This window comes from Tachyglossus aculeatus, chromosome 5 (genome assembly GCF_015852505.1).
Source record: "Tachyglossus aculeatus isolate mTacAcu1 chromosome 5, mTacAcu1.pri, whole genome shotgun sequence".
NCBI classification, from domain to species: domain Eukaryota; kingdom Metazoa; phylum Chordata; class Mammalia; order Monotremata; family Tachyglossidae; genus Tachyglossus; species Tachyglossus aculeatus.
In genome coordinates this window covers 85,513,978-85,531,364 of record NC_052070.1, presented here as the reverse complement: position 1 = coordinate 85,531,364, position 17,387 = coordinate 85,513,978, and the positions used below count along the sequence as shown (strand labels likewise).

Sequence of the window (17,387 nt, the reverse complement as noted above, 5' to 3'; positions counted from 1 at the left end):
TTACTGTTATTCCAATCAAATAGCCTGCAAGATGGGCCCTGCCTGTCCTCTGTGAGAAGGAGAATGAAAGAGGGAAGCAGTCACTCATTCAACGTGACCTTGTGGAAAAAGCACCAGCTTGGGAGTCAGAAGACCTGGGTTCTAATCACAGTTTGTCACTTGCCTATTGGGTGACCTTGGGCAAGTCACGTGACTTCTCTGTGCCTCAGTTTCCTCATCTGTAAACTAAGGATTAAATCTTAACTTCCTCCTACTTAGACTGTGAGCTTCACATGGGAAAGGGACTGTGTCCTATTTGCTTGTAATGCATCAGCCCCAGAGCTATTACTTTGCTTGGCACAGAGTAGGAGCTTAACAAATATCACAATTATTAGCAATAGTAGTAGCAGATATAAATTTACTATCCAGCTGGGACGATAGGTGCTAAAGTAAATTGCAGGGGGCTGGGGGTAGTAGCATACAAAGATACGTACATATGTGCTATGGGGTGTGAGTATCCAAGCTCTTAGGTGACACAGAAGTGCGTAAGTGGAGAATATGGAAGATGAGAGATCAGTTCAGAAGGGCCTTGAAGATGGGGAGAGCTGTGGTCTTCTGGATGATGATGATGATGGTATTTGTTAAGCGCTTACTATGTGCGAAGCACTGTTCTAAGCACTGGGCGGGGGGGGGGGGATACAAGGTGATCAAGTTGTCCCATGGGGGGCTCACAGTCTTAATCCCAATTTTACAGATGAGGTAACTGAGGCTCAGAGAAGTTAAGTGACTTGCCCAAGGTCACACAGCTGACAAGTTGTGATGGGGGAGGGAATTCCAAGCAGAAGGGAGAAAGCTGGAGCAAGCGATCAGTGGCCAGAGACCTGAAAACAAAACACAGTGAGTAGGTGGACTGAGGGGAAGGAAGTATCCTACCTGGGGACTAGTAGGGTAAGAGAGAAGATATGTAACAGGGAAATGGGTCTGTCCACTACATAGCAAGTGAGGAATCCAGGCAGGCTTTCAGTCCCTTGTTAAGTAGTCCCGAGGGTCTCCGAAGTGGCCAACCATCATGATCCTAGGCCTGGGAATCAGAAGGAACTGGGTTCTAATCCTGGCTCTGTCACTTGTCTGCCTTGTGACCTGAGGCAAGTCACTTCACTTCAGGTCTCAGTTGCCTCATCTGTAAAAGGGGGATTAAGACTGTGAGGCCCATATGGGACAGGGACCGTATCCTCTTAGAACAGTGCTTTGCACATAGTAAGCACTTAAGAAATGCCATTAAAAAAAACCCCAATTTGCTTGTATCTATCCCAGCATTTAGTACAGTGTCTGGCACATAGTAAGTGCTTAACAAATACCACAATTATTATTATTATCCCTCTCACTACCTCCTCCCCTTCCATCAACTAAAGGGGAAAGATCCAGTGTCCTGTGGGTGAGGCCAAGCTGTCAGAGAGATTCAGTGGAGGTGGCCTAGTGTTTACTGGGAGTCCAAACCCCTTGGCTTAGATCAGTGCTTTGCACATAGGAAGCGCTTAACAAATACCATCATTATTGTTTGGCTTCTATGCTCGGTTCTGCCAAATTGATTTGGTGAGTTACCCCGGCCAAGGTACTGAACCTGTCTGCATCTCCCGCAGGGAAATGAAGGTAGATGATCCCTGCTCCCTCCCTAAAGCCAAAGGAGAGATGAGGAGTGGATGGCTATAAAGTGCTCTGAGGGCTGGTTGACTTTGCATTGCTCAGAAGCTACTGACCTGATTTGGAAATTCCCAGGCTCTTTCCTGCACTGGCCTATCAGGCATTTCCCTTCCCCTTTGCCCCACACCCTGGAGGTAAATGGAGATTGGGAAAGGAAATGAATCCAACTGGATCTAAGTGGCCCTGTTTTTAATGGTGTTTGTTAAGTGCTTACTATGTGCCAGCTACTGTACTAAAGCTGGGGTAGATACAAGCTAATCAAGTCCGACGCAGCCCTTGTCCCACAGTCTTAATCCCCATTCTACAAAGAGGTAACTGAGGCACAGAGAAGCGAAGTGACTTGCCCAAGGCCACCCAGCAGACAACTGGCAGATCCAGGATTTAAACCCAGGGTCAGAAAGGACTCCTAGCCCTTGCTAGACCACACTGCTTCTTGACAGTGGCTCAGGTGAAGGACTCGGTGGAAGAGGAAGTTGAAAGCATTGGCTAGTAGTAAGGACAACAATTATATTATATATATATATATATATTATTGTTGTAATATATATTAAGCACTTACAAAGTGAAGAGCCCCGTATCAAGTGCTGGGAAAGAATACACAGGTGAGAATCAGACATGGTCCCTGGCATTCATTCATCCATCCAAGCTTATTTATTAAATACTTACTGTGCAGAGCACTGTACTAAGTGCTTGGGAAAGAACAATACAACAGCAAACAGTGACGGTCCCTGCCCACAACAAGCTAAGAGTCTTGAGAGCAGAAAGACAGACGTCAATACAAATAAATAAAATCACAGATATATACATCAGTGCTATGGGGCTGGGAGTTGTGAGAAGAGCAAAGGATGCAAGTCAGGGCGAAGCAGAAGGGAGTGGGAGAGGAGAAAAAGTGGAGTTTATTCTGGGAAGGCCTCTTGGAGGAGATGTGCCTTAAAGAAGGCTTTGAAAGGGTCGGGGGGAGTAATTTTCTGTCGGATTTGAGGAGGGAGGACTTGGGCTAGGGGTTGGCGGCAAGACAGTTGAGATCGAGGCACACTGAGAAGGTTAGCACTAGAAGAGCCAAGTATACAGGCTGGGTTCTAGGAGGAGAGAAACGAGCTCACGACTGGATAATAAAATGGGGGATAAGGGACTGACAACAGACACATGAGGTGATACAAGATGATACAAAGTACTAAGGCAACATAAAGACAAAAACAAAGATAGCTAGAGTACCGTGGCCAGAAGAACAGAATCTAAGGTAGAATTCACTTGCGAATTCTAGTGATCCCCATCCACCAACATCACAGATAAGCAAGCACTGGGTGGACGTGGATCGAAATTGTTTATTTCTATTAATGTCTGTCTCCCCCTCTAGACTGAAAGCTCATTGTGGTCAGGGAACATGTCTACTGACTGGTGTACTCTCCCAAGGGCTTAGTACAGTGCTCTGTATTCATTCATTCATTCCTTCAGTTGTATTTATTGAGTGCTTACTGGGTGCAGAGCACTATATACTAAGTGCTCTTAGTATATACACTATATATATATACACTATATACTAAGACCTTGGAAAAGTATAATACGATAATAAACACATTCCCTGCCCACAGCGAGCTTAAGCGCTCAATATATACCATTGATGATGATGGAAGAATCTTCCTCTAGACTGTAATCTCTCTGTGGGCAGGAAGTATGTCTTTTATTATTTTGTACTCTCCCAAGTGTTTAACACAGTGCTCTGCATACATTAAGCGCTCAATAAATATGATTGACTGACTGACTGGAGAGCAATAGATCAATCAATCAATCAATCAATCAGATGGGCCTGTCACCAGTCCCGATCACCCTCAATCTTCACCGGACCGTCTCCCAAGTGTTTAACACAGTGCTCTGCATACATTAAGCACTCAATAAATATGATTGACTGACTGACTGGAGAGCAATAGATGGGCCTGTCACCGGTCCCGATCACCCTCAATCTTCACCGGACCGTCTCCCAAGTGTTTAACACAGTGCTCTGCATACATTAAGCACTCAATAAATATGATTGACTGACTGACTGGAGAGCAATAGATGGGCCTGTCACCGGTCCCGATCACCCTCAATCTTCACCGGACCGTCTCCCAAGTGTTTAACACAGTGCTCTGCATACATTAAGCGCTCAATAAATATGATTGACTGACTGACTGGAGAGCAATAGATGGGCCTGTCACCGGTCCCGATCAGCCTCAGTCTTCATCAGACCGTCTCCCAAGTGTTTAACACAGTGCTGTGCATACATTAAGCGCTCAATAAATATGATTGACTGACCGACTGGAGAGCAATAGATGGGCCTGTCACCGGTCCCGATCACCCTCAATCTTCATCAGACCGTCTCCCAAGTGTTTAACACAGTGCTCTGCATACATTAAGCGCTCAATAAATATGATTGACTGACCGACTGGATAGCAATAGATGGGCCTGTCACCGGTCCCCATCACCCTCAATCTTCATCAGACCATCTCCCAAGTGTTTAACACAGTGCTGTGCATACATTAAGCGCTCAATAAATATGATTGACTGACTGACTGGAGAGCAATAGATGGGCCGGTCACCGGTCCCGCTCACCCTCAATCTTCACCGGACCGTCTCGACAATGACCTTTCTTCCTGCCCTGACTCTCCCCACTCCAGGTTGCCTACCGCGGCCCCTGCAAGGCCTTGGCTATGACCACGGCCTCTTGGGCGAGCCCAGACGCCTCCTCGCTCCCGCACCGTAACCGGCGGGCCGCCCCATCGACACATCAGGCCCTCCTCAACCCGGAGGCACCATGGGGAGCGTCAGCAGCCTCATCTCCGGCCACAACTTCCACAGCAAGCACTGCCGCGCTTCCCAGTACAAGCTGCGCAAGTCCTCCCACCTGAAGAAGTTGCACAGGTACTCGGACGGGCTGCTGCGATTCGGCTTCTCCCAGGAGTCCGGCCACAGCAAGTCCAGCTCCAAAATGGGCAAGAGCGAAGACTTCTTCTACATCAAGGTCAGCCAGAAGGCACGGGGTTCCCACCGCACGGACTACACCTCGCTGTCCGGCGGGGAGCTCGGGGGCCAGGCCGGGATGGACTTCGGCTCGGCCACGCCGCCCAAGCTCATGCCCTTCTCCAACCAGCTGGAAATGGTGAGTGCGGGGTGGGTGGGGATGGTGAGAGGCGGAAGGGGGGAGAAAGAGGAAAGCCAATCCCCCCCCCAACACGCACACCAAACCTGGAAAGCATTGCCACTACAGGATCCACCGTCCTGTTAAAATTAATAATAATTAGAGTTAAAATTAATAATAATTAATAATTATAATTATATTTAATGATAATAATAAATAATAATAATGATAGTGGTATTTGTTAAGCATTAACTAGTACTAAGTGCTGGATTAGATCTAAGCTAATCAGGTTGGATGCAGGCCCTTCCCACATAGGGCTTGCAGGCTTCGTTCATTCATTCAATCGTATTTACTGAGCGCTTACTGTGTGCACAGCGCTGTACTAAGCGCTTGGAAAGTACAGTTCGGCAACGGATAGAAACAGTCCCCACCCAACAACGGGCTCACAGTCTAGAAGGGGGAGACAGACAATAAAACAAAACTAGTAGTCCGTGAGCCCGCTGTTGGGTAGGGACAGTCTCTCTATGTTGCCAATTTGTACTTCCCAAGCACTTAGTACAGTGCTCTGCACACAGTAAGCGCGCAATAAATACGATTGAATGAAGGAATGAAAGTAGACACCCATTTTGCAGACGAGGGGACTGAGGCACAGAGAAGTGAAGTGACTTGCCCAAGGCCACACAGCAGACAATTGGTGGAGCTCGGATTAGAAACCAAGTCCTTTTGACTCCCAAGCCTGTTCTCTATCCACTAGGCCAGATTCCTCAGCCCGAAGTCTTCAGCCCCACATCAAAAATTGGAATAGTATCAGCACTGAGCCCTGATGATGGACCAAGCACAGAAGTAAGCCTGGGGAGAGCATACGGCCATCCATACGGACCCCATGGTGTGCTCAGTTTTATTATTATTTTTATTCTATAATGATACAATAATATAATTTATTAATAATAATAATAATACTTGTTAAGCACTATTTGCCAAGCACTGTTCTGAGCGCTAGGGTAGATACAAGTTAATCAGGTCAGACAGAGTTCCCGTGCCATATGGGTTTCACCCTCTTATCCCCATTTTACAGATGAGGTAACTGAGGCCCAGAGAAGTGAAGTGACTTGCCGAAGGTCACACAGCAGACATGTGGCGGAGCCAGGATTAGAATCCATGACCTTCTGATTCCCAGGCCCTTGCTGTATCGTGGCACAGTGGAAAGAGCCCGGGCTTTGGAGTCAGAGGTCATGGGTTCACATCCCGGCTCCGCCAACTGTCAGCTGTGTGACTTTGGGCAAGTCACTTCACTTCTCTGGGCCTCAGTTCCCTCATCTGTAAAATGGGGATTAAGAGTGTGAGCCCCGGACAACCTGATCACCTTGTAACCTCCCCAGCGCTTAGAACAGTGCTTTGCACATAGTAAGCGCTTAATAAATGCCATCATCATTATTATTATTATTACTAAACCATGCTGCTTCCCTAGAGAAGCAGAGAGGGTGGAATAGGAAGCTAACACAGCAAGCTCGATTCATACCAAAACAGAACAGTAAAAGCTCACGGGCAGGGCGTTGCTGGTCACCTCGACTCGTCCCCGGCCGCCCCGCCCCAGTGACCCCAATATTTCCAGCATCCCAAGCTTTGTAAAGGGGCATCTGCCCGCCTTCCGCTGTGTGAGGGGGTGAGGGGATTTAGTGCAGCAAATGGCAGAGTCACACCCCGTCTTTTGATTCAGCTTCTCATGGCCACCTCCTTAATAAGCCCCCTTAGTGATGAGGCTTCCTCGTTTCTGCTGGCCCCTCAGCTGTGGTAAACGGCAAATCATCATCATCATCATCAATCATATTTATTGAGTGCTTCCTATGTGCAGATCACTGTACTAAGCGCTTGGGAAGTACAAATAGGCAACATATAGAGACAGTCCCTACCCAACAGTGGGCTCACAGTCTAAAAGGGGACTCCTCCTCCCCATCACCTCCCCCAACCCTCCCAACAGCACTGGTCTATATTTGTACATATTCATCACTCTATTCACTTTATTAATGATGTGGATATAGCTGCAGTCCTATTTATTCTGCTGGTATTGACGCCTGTCTACTTGTTTTGCTGGCAAATAAAACCCGGTCCCTTTTCCACGGGAAAGCCCGGCTGTTCTCTCCCAGAGGCTTTCCGGTTTCCTGCTTCATTTCTTTTCTCGGCTCGACCCTGGGAAAGTGACCTCCTCGTGGCTTTCCTGGGATTCTGTTGGGTAGGGACTGTCTCTGTATGTTGCCAACTTGTCCTTCCCAAGCGCTTAGTACAGTGCTCTGCACACAGTAAGCGCTCAATAAATACGATTGATTGATTGATTGATTGATTCCATGGTGGAGCTGGGATTTATGCTGTCCTAGGAATGATTCCTCTCCCTTTCCTCGCTGTCCAGGAAGTAATGCCTGTCTTCCTTCTCTAGACTGTAAACTCATTATGAGCAGGGAATGTGAATGCTAACTTCTCCCAGTGAGCGGGCAGGGGCTGAGCATTCAGGGAGGGCTGAGCTAGACTGTCAGCTTCTTGAGGGCAGAAATCATGCCTTTTAACTCTATTGTACTCGCTTAAATGCTCAGTACAGTGCTCTGCACACATTGATTGAACCCTCTCAGCCCGGGAGAGCATTGAGGGGAGGACGGGAGAGGCCTCCAAGCATTCCCAGACTGAGCCCCTTCCTTCCTCTCCCCCTCGTCCCCCTCTTCATCCCCCCATCTTACCTCCTTCCCTTCCCCACAGCACCTGTATATATGTATATATGTTTGTACATATTTTTTTACTCTATTTATTTATTTATTTCATTTGTACATATCTATTCTATTTATTTTATTTTGTTAGTATGTTTGGTTTTGTTCTCTGTCTCCCCCTTTTAGACTGTGAGCCCACTGTTGGGTAGGGACTGTCTCTATATGTTGCCAATTTGTACTTCCCAAGCGCTTAGTACAGTGCTCTGCACATAGTAAGCGCTCAATAAATACGATTGATGATGATGATGATGATGATTCCCTGTGCTGAACACCAGTTTGCGAGGGCCAGGCAAGAAGGCTGCTTTGGCCTTCACTTGTCTAGAGATCTATGGGATTAGAGGAGCAGTATGGCCCAGTGGATAGAGCAGGGGCCTGGGAGTACTTTTTACTAGTACATATTTACATATTCTATTTATTTTATTTTGTTAATATGTTTTGTTTTTTTGTCTGTCTCCCCCTTCTAGACTGTGAGCCCACTGTTGGGTAGGGACCGTCTCTATATGTTGCCAACCTGTACTTCCCCAGCGCTTAGTACAGTGCTCTGCACACAGTAAGCGCTCAGTAAATACGATTGAATGAATGAATGAGTCAGTAGGACCTGGGTTCTAGTCCCAGCTGCTCCCCCACTTGTCCGCCGTGTGACCTTGGCCAAGTAGCTTCACTTTTCTGGGCCTCTGTGATCTCATCTGTAAAGTGAGAACTAAGACTCTAATCCCCCTGTGGAACAGGGACCTGATTAGCTTCTACCTACCCCAGCGCTTAGTACAGAGCCCGGCACAGAGTAAGCCCTTAACGAATACCATTTAAAAAAAATAACAAAGAAACCACCAGCCCGAGAGAGTAGCGAGTCACGGATATCTTCTGTCCTGGTGGTCACAGTCCAGGCAGGCAGAGCTGATGAGCCGAATCCAGGAAGACTCCCAGACCAGCGTGGGTCACCTCAGAGGCTCCAAAGCTCCCCTTCCCAGTGCAGGGGCCTTTTCCTCTGCTCCTCCTCCCCATCGCCTCCCCCCACCCTCCCAACAACGCTGGTCTATATTTGTACATATTCATCACTCTATTCACTTTATTAATGATGTGGATATAGCTACAATCCTATTTATTCTGCTGGTATTGACGCCTGTCTACTTGTTTTGCTGTCTATCTGGCCCTTCTAAGCTGTGAGCCCGTTGTTGGGTAGGGACTCTCTTATCTGCTGCCGACTTGGACTTCCCAAGCGCTTAGTCCAGTGCTCTGCCCACAGTCAGCGCTCAGTAAATACGATTGAATGAATGAACGAATGACAGCATCCCTGAGAAGCTGTCTGGGGATCAAAGGTCCCCTTGGGACATCCTGAGGTGGAACTGCTACGGTCACACCTGTCCTTCCAGCTAGAAGATAACGGGGAGGGTCGTTCCTCCCTCTGACAGGGGCAGTGGGGACTGTCCCTATATGCTGCCAACTTGTACTTCCCAAGCGCTCAGTACAGTGCTCTGCACACAGTAAGCACTCAATAAAAACAATTGATTGATTGATTGATTGGCCCCGGGGGAGGAGGGCAGATGCGTCCCCAGAGGCCTGGCTCACCCGGCCCTTCTCCCTTCCCAGGGCTCGGAGAAGAGCGTCGTGAGGCCAACAGCGTTCAAGCCCGTGCTGCCCCGAGGCGGGGGTCTCCTGCACTCCTCCCCGGAGAGCGCCGACCACCAGCTGCACCCCGCTCCTCCTCCGCCACCTCCTCCGGACAAGCCCAGAGAGCAGGAGCCGAAGCCCGCGCTCTACTCCGGGGGCCTGTCCGACTCGGGCCGCAACTCCATGTCCAGCCTTCCCACCCACAGCACCAGCAGCAGCTACCAGCTGGATCCCCTGGTGCCCCTGAACCGCTTCGGGGGCTCCGCCCACAACATCACCCAGTGCGCGGTCCTCCAGGACAGCAACATGATGAGCCTCAAGGCCCTGTCCTTCTCCGACGGGGGCAGCAAGATCACCCAGCCGGGGAAGGGGGCCGGCCGCCGCCCCGCCGCCGCCGCCGCCGCCACCACCTGCGTCCGCTCCCCGCTGTCCACGGACGAGTGCGCGATCCTGGAGCTGGAGCAGAAGCTCCTGGAGCGGGAAGGGGAGCTGCGGGAGCTGCAGTGCAGCCTGGAGGAGAAGGAGCTGGCCTCCTGCCAGGCCTACGAGGAGACCCAGCGGCGCTGCACGGAGGAGCTGGAGGGGCTGAGGCAGAAGTGCGGCCACAAGCTGAAGCAGGCCTCCCAGAAGAGCCAGCGCACGCAGCAGGTGTTGCACCTCCAGGTGCTGCAGCTGCAGCAGGAGAAGCAGCAGCTCCGGGACGAGCTGCAGACCCTCGCCAAGGAGCGGGATCTGCTGGAGACCAAGCTGAGGTCGTACGAGGAGGAGAAGACCAGTTTGGGCCCGGCCCTGGAGGAGACCCAGTGGGAGGTGAGGCGGGGCCGGGCGAGGGGTGGTTCGCGCGCGGGGCAGGGGCTCGAAGGCCCTTGCCCCTCTGGGAAAACGCAAGCATTCATTCACTCGTATTTATCGAGCGCTTACTGTGTGCAGAGCACTGTACTATGCGCTTGGGAGAGTACGACACGACGACAGACACATTCCCTGCCCACAGCGAGCTTACACTGCAGCCCGTGCCATCACAGAATTTTAAAACACCACAGGGCTGGGTGTGGTGGGCGGTGATCCACTCCTGCCCCCAACCCAGTCCCTGCCAGAGATTAACAATACTGATGGTGGCATTTGTCATCATCATCATCAATCGTATTTATTGAGCGCTTACTGTGTGCAGAGCACTGTACTAAGCGCTTGGGATATACAAATTGGCAACACATAGAGACAGTCCCTACCCAACAGTGGGCTCACAGTCTAAAAGAGCGCTTTCTACATGCCGAGCACTGTTCTAAGCGCTGGGGATGATACAGGGTCATCAGGTTGTCCCACATGGGGCTCACAGTCTTAATCCCCATTTTACAGATGAGGCAACTGAGGCACAGAGAAGCCAAGGGACTTGCCCACAGTCACACAGCTGACGAGTGGTGGAGGCGGGATTAGAACCCACGACCTCTGACTCCCAAGCCCGGGCTCTTTCCACTGAGACAGCGTGGCTAGAGAAGCAGCGTGGCTCAGTGGAAAGAGGCACAGGCTTGGGAGTCGGAGGTCAAGGGTTCAAATCCCGGATCTGCCAATTGTCAGCTGTGTGACTTGGGGCAAGTCACTTCACTTCTCTGTGCCTCAGTTCCCTCATCTGTAAAATGGGGATTAAGACTGTGAGCCCCCCGTGGGACAAGTTGATCACCTTGTAACTTCCCCAGCGCTTAGAACAGTGCTTTGCACATAGTAAGTGCTTAATAAATGCCATTATTATTATTATTATTCACCATGCTGCTAAGAGGAGCTGCGTGGCCTAGTGGTCTAGTAGATAGAGCATGGCTCTGTGAGTCCAAAGGATCTGGGTTCTAATCCCAGCTCTGCCACTTGTCTGTTGTGTGACCTTGGGTAATCATTTCTCTGTGCCTCAGTTACCTCATCTGTAAAATGAGGATTAAGACTGAGTTCCATGTGGGACATGGACTGTGTCCAACCTGATTACCTTGTATCTAACCCTAGTGCTTAGAACAGTACCCAGCACATAGTAAGTGCTTAGCAAATATCATGGAGAGAGAGAGAGAGAGAGAGAGAGAGAGAGAGAGAAGCAGCATGGTCTAGAGGAGTGAGCACAGGCCTGGGAATCAGAATATTTTCGTTCTAATCCCAGCTCCACCACTTTGCTGTGTGACCCTGGACAAGTCATTTCACTTCACTGGGCCTCAGTTCCTCAAGTCTAAAATGGGGATTAAATACCTGTTCTCCTTCCTACTTAGACTGGACAATTCATTTCACTTCACTGGGCCTCAGTTCCTCAAGTCTAAAATGGGGATTAAATACCTGTTCTCCTTCCTACTTAGACTGTGAGCCCCTTGTGGGACAGGGATTGGGTACAACTTAATCAATTTGTACCCTCCCCAGTGCTTAAAACTAGGTTTGACACATATTAGTGCTTAACAAGTACCATAAAAAAGTGGTTAACTTAGCCCAGACGTTTCATTTGCATTATTATCTTTTACTCAGTTCCTCTCCAGTCTGGTTTGCAACTGGTCTGTCCCCTTCCCAGTACTTTCATTCACTCAGTCACTCATTCAATCGTATTTATTGAGCGCTTACTGTGTGCAGAGCACTGTACTCAGCGCTTGGGAAGTACAAGTTGGCAGTACTCATATAGCATCAGATGCCTTTCTGTCTGGGATGTTTTATTTTACCATCATTATGATTTCCATGCCCGATCTGCCCCTCCCTCAGCTCCTGCAACAGAATCTTGTGTCTGGGAAGTAGCACGGGGATCCACGGGGATCTGGGAGGGGAAGCAGCTCCAGAAAGAAGGGCTCTATCAGGGGGACTCCTTCTAGCTCCTGTGGATTCCTCGAAAAGATCCCCCCTTGACATTGTTATGGTACCTCACATTCCCTGCATCTGTCAGAGGTGGGTCAGCAGAGGCCCACGAGGCAAGCACAGGAGCCGTCAGTGGCCATTCGATCATCATCATCATCATCAATCGTATTTATTGAGCACTTACTGTGTGCAGGGCACTATACTAAGCGCTTGGGAAGTACAAGTTGGCAACATATAGAGACAGTGGGCTTACTATGTGCAAAGCACTGTTCTAAGAGCTGGGGAGGTTACAAGGTGATCAGCTTGTCCCACGGGGGGCTCACAGTCTTAATCCCCATTTTACAGATGAGGTAACCGAGGCACAGAGAAGTGAAGTGACTTGCCCAAAGTCACACAGCTGACAATTGGCAGAGCCGGGATTTGAACCCACGACCTCTGACTCCAAAGCCCGGGCTCTTTCTACTGAGTCACGCTGCTTCTGCCTCAGATGTTGAGGAGAATCCCGCAAGGGGACCACCCACCAAAGAAGCACCTTGGTGAGGGGTTCATCTGATCTTTTCCCACCTTTCCCAAGGGAGGAAGCCCCACTGGAACTCCCCGGAGAGATTGCGTCCCTCCCCGGATCCCTGTTGTCATGGCAGCGGGACCGCCCCGTCCTCCCGGGCAACCGTTGCCAACTTGTACTTCCCAAGCGCTTAGTACAGTGCTCTGCACACAGTAAGCGCTCAATAAATACGATTGAATGAATGAATGAACTGTTCAGGATAAGCTTGCTGCTCTCAGTAGCTCGGAGCCTTGCAGAGACTGTCTTCCAGCTGAGAATTCCCTTCTCCCCGATTTCCTGGGTCCTGGCAGCCCCCCTCACCGATCCTCCGGTGCCTTTTTCCCCGTCACCTAATCCCCGCCCCGTGCCTCTCTCCCGCACGCCAGGTGTGTCAAAAGTCCGGCGAGATCTCCCTCTTGAAGCAGCAGCTGAAGGACTCCCAGCTGGAGGTCACCACCAAGACCAACGAGATCCTCAGCCTGAAGGCCCAGCTGAAGGAATTGCGCGGGAAGCTGGAGGGGCTGGAGCTGAAGACCCAGGACCTGGAGAGCGCCCTGCGCACCAAGGACCTCGAGCTCGAGGTTTGCGAGAACGAGCTGCAGCGCAAGAAGAACGAGGCGGAGCTGCTGCGGGACAAGGTCAGCCTGCTCGAGCGGGAGCGGCGGGCCGAGGCGGCCCTCCAACAGGAGCGCCGGGACGAGGGGCGGGACCGGCTCCCGGGCCCGGGGGGCTTCCCGGAGGAGATCCCCACCCTCCAGCGGGAGGTCGACAGGCTGCGGGCCGAGCTGCGGGAGGAACGGCAGGGCCACGACCAGATGACGTCCTGCTTCCACCACGAGCGGCAGGTGTGGAAGGAGGAGAAGGAGCAGGTGATCCACTACCAGAAGCAGCTGCAGCAGAGTTACCTGGCCATGTACCAGCGCAACCAGCGCCTGGAGAAGACCCTGCAGCAGCTGGCGCGGGGAGAGGGCGGGGGCGAGCCCTTGGAGATCGACATCGAAGGTGCCGACGTCCCCTACGAAGACATCATAGCCACTGAAATCTGAGGGGGGAGGAGGGGGTGGCGTTTACGCCGGGGGTGCGCGGGGCGGGATGGGACCGGGGGGCCGACGGGCCAGTTGGCTGGCGTTAAGACCGCCGTGGTTCGAGGGGTGGAGAAAGGAGAGGGGCAGGGGGGACACCACGTTGAGAAGAGAGACCACTCCTCCGCCCACCCCCTCTGCAGAGGCTGCCCCGTTACCCCAAAGGAGATGGGATCGGGGACAGTTTAAGGACTCTCCGAAACCTTCGGACCTAGGGGAGTTCCCATGGGCCCTGCAGGTGAACAGAGAGAGTCTACCACCCCACCCCTGGGAGCCTCTGGCCCTCCTCTTCCCGCCAATGCCTTTTCTCCCAGATTCAACAGCTCTGACTCCCTTCTGGGACTGGGAAGGAGCCAAACCGATTCTGACCGGTGATCAGGACAAGCTGGGAGTTTCCCAAAGTCGTGAGGATTGCCCGCCTAGGCAGCATCAGGAAAAGGCTACTCCAGAACCACCGCCACCCCTTGGGCCACCGGCTCGGGGAGGCAGCGGGGAAAGAGCACTGAAGCAGGGCCGGACCCTCGCGGCTTGGAAAGGGAGCAAGGTGCGGGGAGAAAAGCCTTTTTCTCCTGACCAAAAAACTAAAAAAAAGACGACAGATTCACTCCAGGGAATGTCAGTTCCCTGGCAGATACATAATCAGGTGCCAACCTTTGAGTGCCAACGCCACCCCGCACTCCATTCACCCACCTCCGTGACGCTTCCCCTCCATCCCATCTGCCCATCAGGCTGGGGATAGAGTCTGCCAAGGAGGATAGTGAGCTTTGGCCTTGGTGACTTCTCTTCGACGCCAAAGGGTCTGGACTTGAATGGGGAAGGCAAATTGCAAGTCTGGTGTCCCCATTTGGACCTCAAAACAGAATAACCTAGCCTTCTCCTCTCCCTCCCACCAAATGACTCTGCTTGGTTGGCTTGGGTGGGCAGAGACCCTACCTGGTGTGTCATTTCTCTTCTCTTTTTTATGTCTGAGTAGGAAGCTTTCCCCAAAGGTTGGTCTTTAGCCTAAATCCGCTAAACATTCTGGGTTATAGAGCTGTGATTCTTCAGGCTCCCTCTCCCCTGAGCGAATTTGGGCACCTCCTTGGACAGTGACTCCAAGAACATCCCTTTCCAGACCGGGAGCATCCCCAACTAGCACAGAGAGGCGATGATCCCACAAATAGGCAGCTTCCAGAAACCAACCAGCCCTTCACAATCTTTCACCCGCCCTGCTCCCTCTGGAGACGATTTTACTCCAAGGGCAGGCGTTCTTCCCGCCAGCTCCAGTGAGGCAGGGGGAAAATGTTGCATCCTAACACTCCCCTTGTGCACAAAAACCCACCACAGTCAATAGAAGGAAATGCATGACAAGATTATTCTTACCAACCTCACTGCACAAGTATTTACCCACCCAAACGAGCCCTCAGGGAGGTGACCTACAAATGTCTAATGCAGTGCTGCAAATTGCCCCTCAGGGTTCTGACAAAATTTTGAACTCAAATTCCTCTCCCCACTGGCCCTAAGGGTCCGCTTGAGTTTGACTTTGTGAACCCAAGTGACTTCGGGGTACCCGCAGCTTGGTACATAGGACACAGAGCAGGTGAGCGACGCAGAATCCTCTTCCCTCTGTGATAATAGGGGGATGGGAGAGAAGTTGAGAATTCCTGCTAGAAGCCAGAGTTTCATCAGATCACCCTAGGCACTGCGGCTTCAGGAATGTGTCTCGGCTCAGTTTTAGGAACTGAGTTACGTTGGGTGGAATGCCGCTCAAGGAGTACGGACGGGGACGTAGCGATAACGAAGATGGGCCAATCTGCAGGTTGAGGAGTGGGAGTTTCTGAGCATCTTGACTCACTTATTCTCCCCCCTACAACCCTGTCACTCTCTTCAGGTTCCCAGAAGCAAACAGCAGACCTTCCAGGCAGCCGGACTGCTCAGAGCTCTATTTTTGCTTCTAACTGCAGCTGCTACCCCGTGGCAGCCGACTATTTTCAAATCTGTGGATGCCTAGTTGCCACCCAGAGAAATGTTCTTAGAGTCAGCATGAAACTGGGGAGTTTGGATTTAGGTTCCCCGGTATGGAGGAGGAGGAGAAGGTTAGATGTCAGGCCTGGTGTGTCCAGAGAACTTCCTGTCCTGCCACTCTCCTCAGCCTCTTTTCTGGACCACAAAATGTGCCTTTCTCCCCAAGAGTCAGAAAAAGGACTCCTGTTCCCGGGACCCCTCCACACCTCTGTGTCTCTGGTGCCGGGCACCGTCTCCACACTGGGCATGGCTGCCCAGTCCGGCTCGGTGTTCCCCACTGCTGTCCAGACTAACATAGTCCCTCTCCCATCAAGGGCACCTGGAAGTTTGACACTCACTTTGGAAAATTATCGTCTAGAGACCAAATCTGGACCTTAAAACCCACAGGCATAAAGATACTACTGGCAGCTCCCGGCAAATCAGTCATATTTATCATATTTATTGAGTACTTACTGTGCACCGAGCCCCGTACTAAGCACTTGGGAGAGTACCACATAACAGAGTTGGTAGACACATTCCCATTGCAGCCCACTCCCGAATTTATCCAGTTCCAAAAGAACTAGTCATGAATAGGGAACATGTCTGCTAATTCTGTACTCTCCCGAGCCATTAATATAGTTCTGTGCACATCCTAAGTGCTTGATAAACACCATAGATTGAATTCTGGTGTTGGAGCTCTTTAGCAAATAGCCTCTCCTCCCAAACGCTGAGCCCCTGGCACCTTTCAAACCAGCCTGTGCCACCCCATTTGTCTTTTGCTGTCGTTTCCGCCCCTTAGCGATGCCACGGCTCCGTCTCGCCCAGAACTCCCCACCTCCATCTGCAGTCGTTTTGGTGGTGTATCCATAGAGTTTTCTTGATAAAGATGCAGAAGTGGTTTACCATTGCCTCCTTCTGGGCAGTAAACTGAGTCTCGCCCTCGACTCTCTCGCGTGCCGCCGCTGCCCAGCACAGGTGAGTTTTGACCTGTAGCAGATTGCCTTCTACTCGCTAGCCGCTCCCCGAGCTAGGAGTGGAATGGGTATGCCTCCGCTTGACTCTCCCTCCCGTAGTCAAGACTGGAAACTCTCCAGGTACGACCCCGAGAGGGGTGCCAGCCCACTCCCACCCCTCAAATCAAAGGTCCGAAAGTCATTCCCTGGGACTCGGAAGTTAAGGGTAGCCCAAAACCACAGGCCTCTCCCAACTCTGTCAGACCCTGGTTTCTCGAATTCTGCCAAGGATTTCTCTACGTTCCAATAGCCTGCTTTCTCCACCCTTCTTGGCTTATGTTGCCAATTTGTACTTCCCAAGCGCTTAGTCCAGTGCTCTGCACACAGGAAGCGCTCAATAAATACGACTGAATGAATGAACCTTCTACCTAGGGTCCTTCTGCTTGCCCTCCCACCCACCCTCAGCAATCTTAGAGAAGCAGAGTGTCCTGGTGGAAAGAGCATGCGTGGGCTTGGGAGTCAGAGGACCTGGGTTCTAATCTCAGCTCAGCCTCTTGTCTGCTGTGTGACCTTGGGCAAGTCACTTCACTTCTCTGTGCCTCAGTTCCCTCATCTGTAAATTAAGACTGAGCCTCATGTGGGACAGGGGCTGAGTCCAACCCAATTATCTTGTATCTCCCCCAATACTTAGCACTGTGCCTGGCACACAACAAGCGCTTAACAAGTACCACAGTTATTATTATCCTACGTCAGGGCATCCCTGGGGACTGGCCTTTGGCTCTCCCAGGACAAGATCCTAATAGGACCAGTCAATTTATTGAGTGCTCACTGGGTGCAGAGCACTGTACTAAGCATTTGGGAGGG

General features: G+C 51.2%; 1 protein-coding gene across 3 annotated transcripts in view; it reads left to right on the top strand.

Moving 5' to 3' along the window:
* The window catches only part of LZTS1 (leucine zipper tumor suppressor 1), a 63,720-nt gene extending 47,261 nt beyond the window's left edge, over positions 1 to 16,459 (top strand). For 2 of the 3 annotated variants that reach the window (XM_038747518.1, XM_038747517.1), the window contains exons 2-5: positions 4,335 to 4,816; positions 9,136 to 9,966; positions 12,892 to 13,507; positions 15,458 to 16,459. In XM_038747518.1, the coding sequence (XP_038603446.1) occupies positions 4,472 to 4,816; positions 9,136 to 9,966; positions 12,892 to 13,507; positions 15,458 to 15,969 (2,304 nt within the window). In that variant the 5' untranslated portion in view covers positions 4,335 to 4,471 and the 3' untranslated portion in view covers positions 15,970 to 16,459. Of the gene's footprint in view, positions 1 to 4,334; positions 4,817 to 9,135; positions 9,967 to 12,891; positions 13,552 to 15,457 lie in introns of those variants that run through there. The other variant, XM_038747519.1, reaches the window with a different exon arrangement.
* The last annotated feature ends 928 nt before the right edge of the window (positions 16,460 to 17,387 follow it).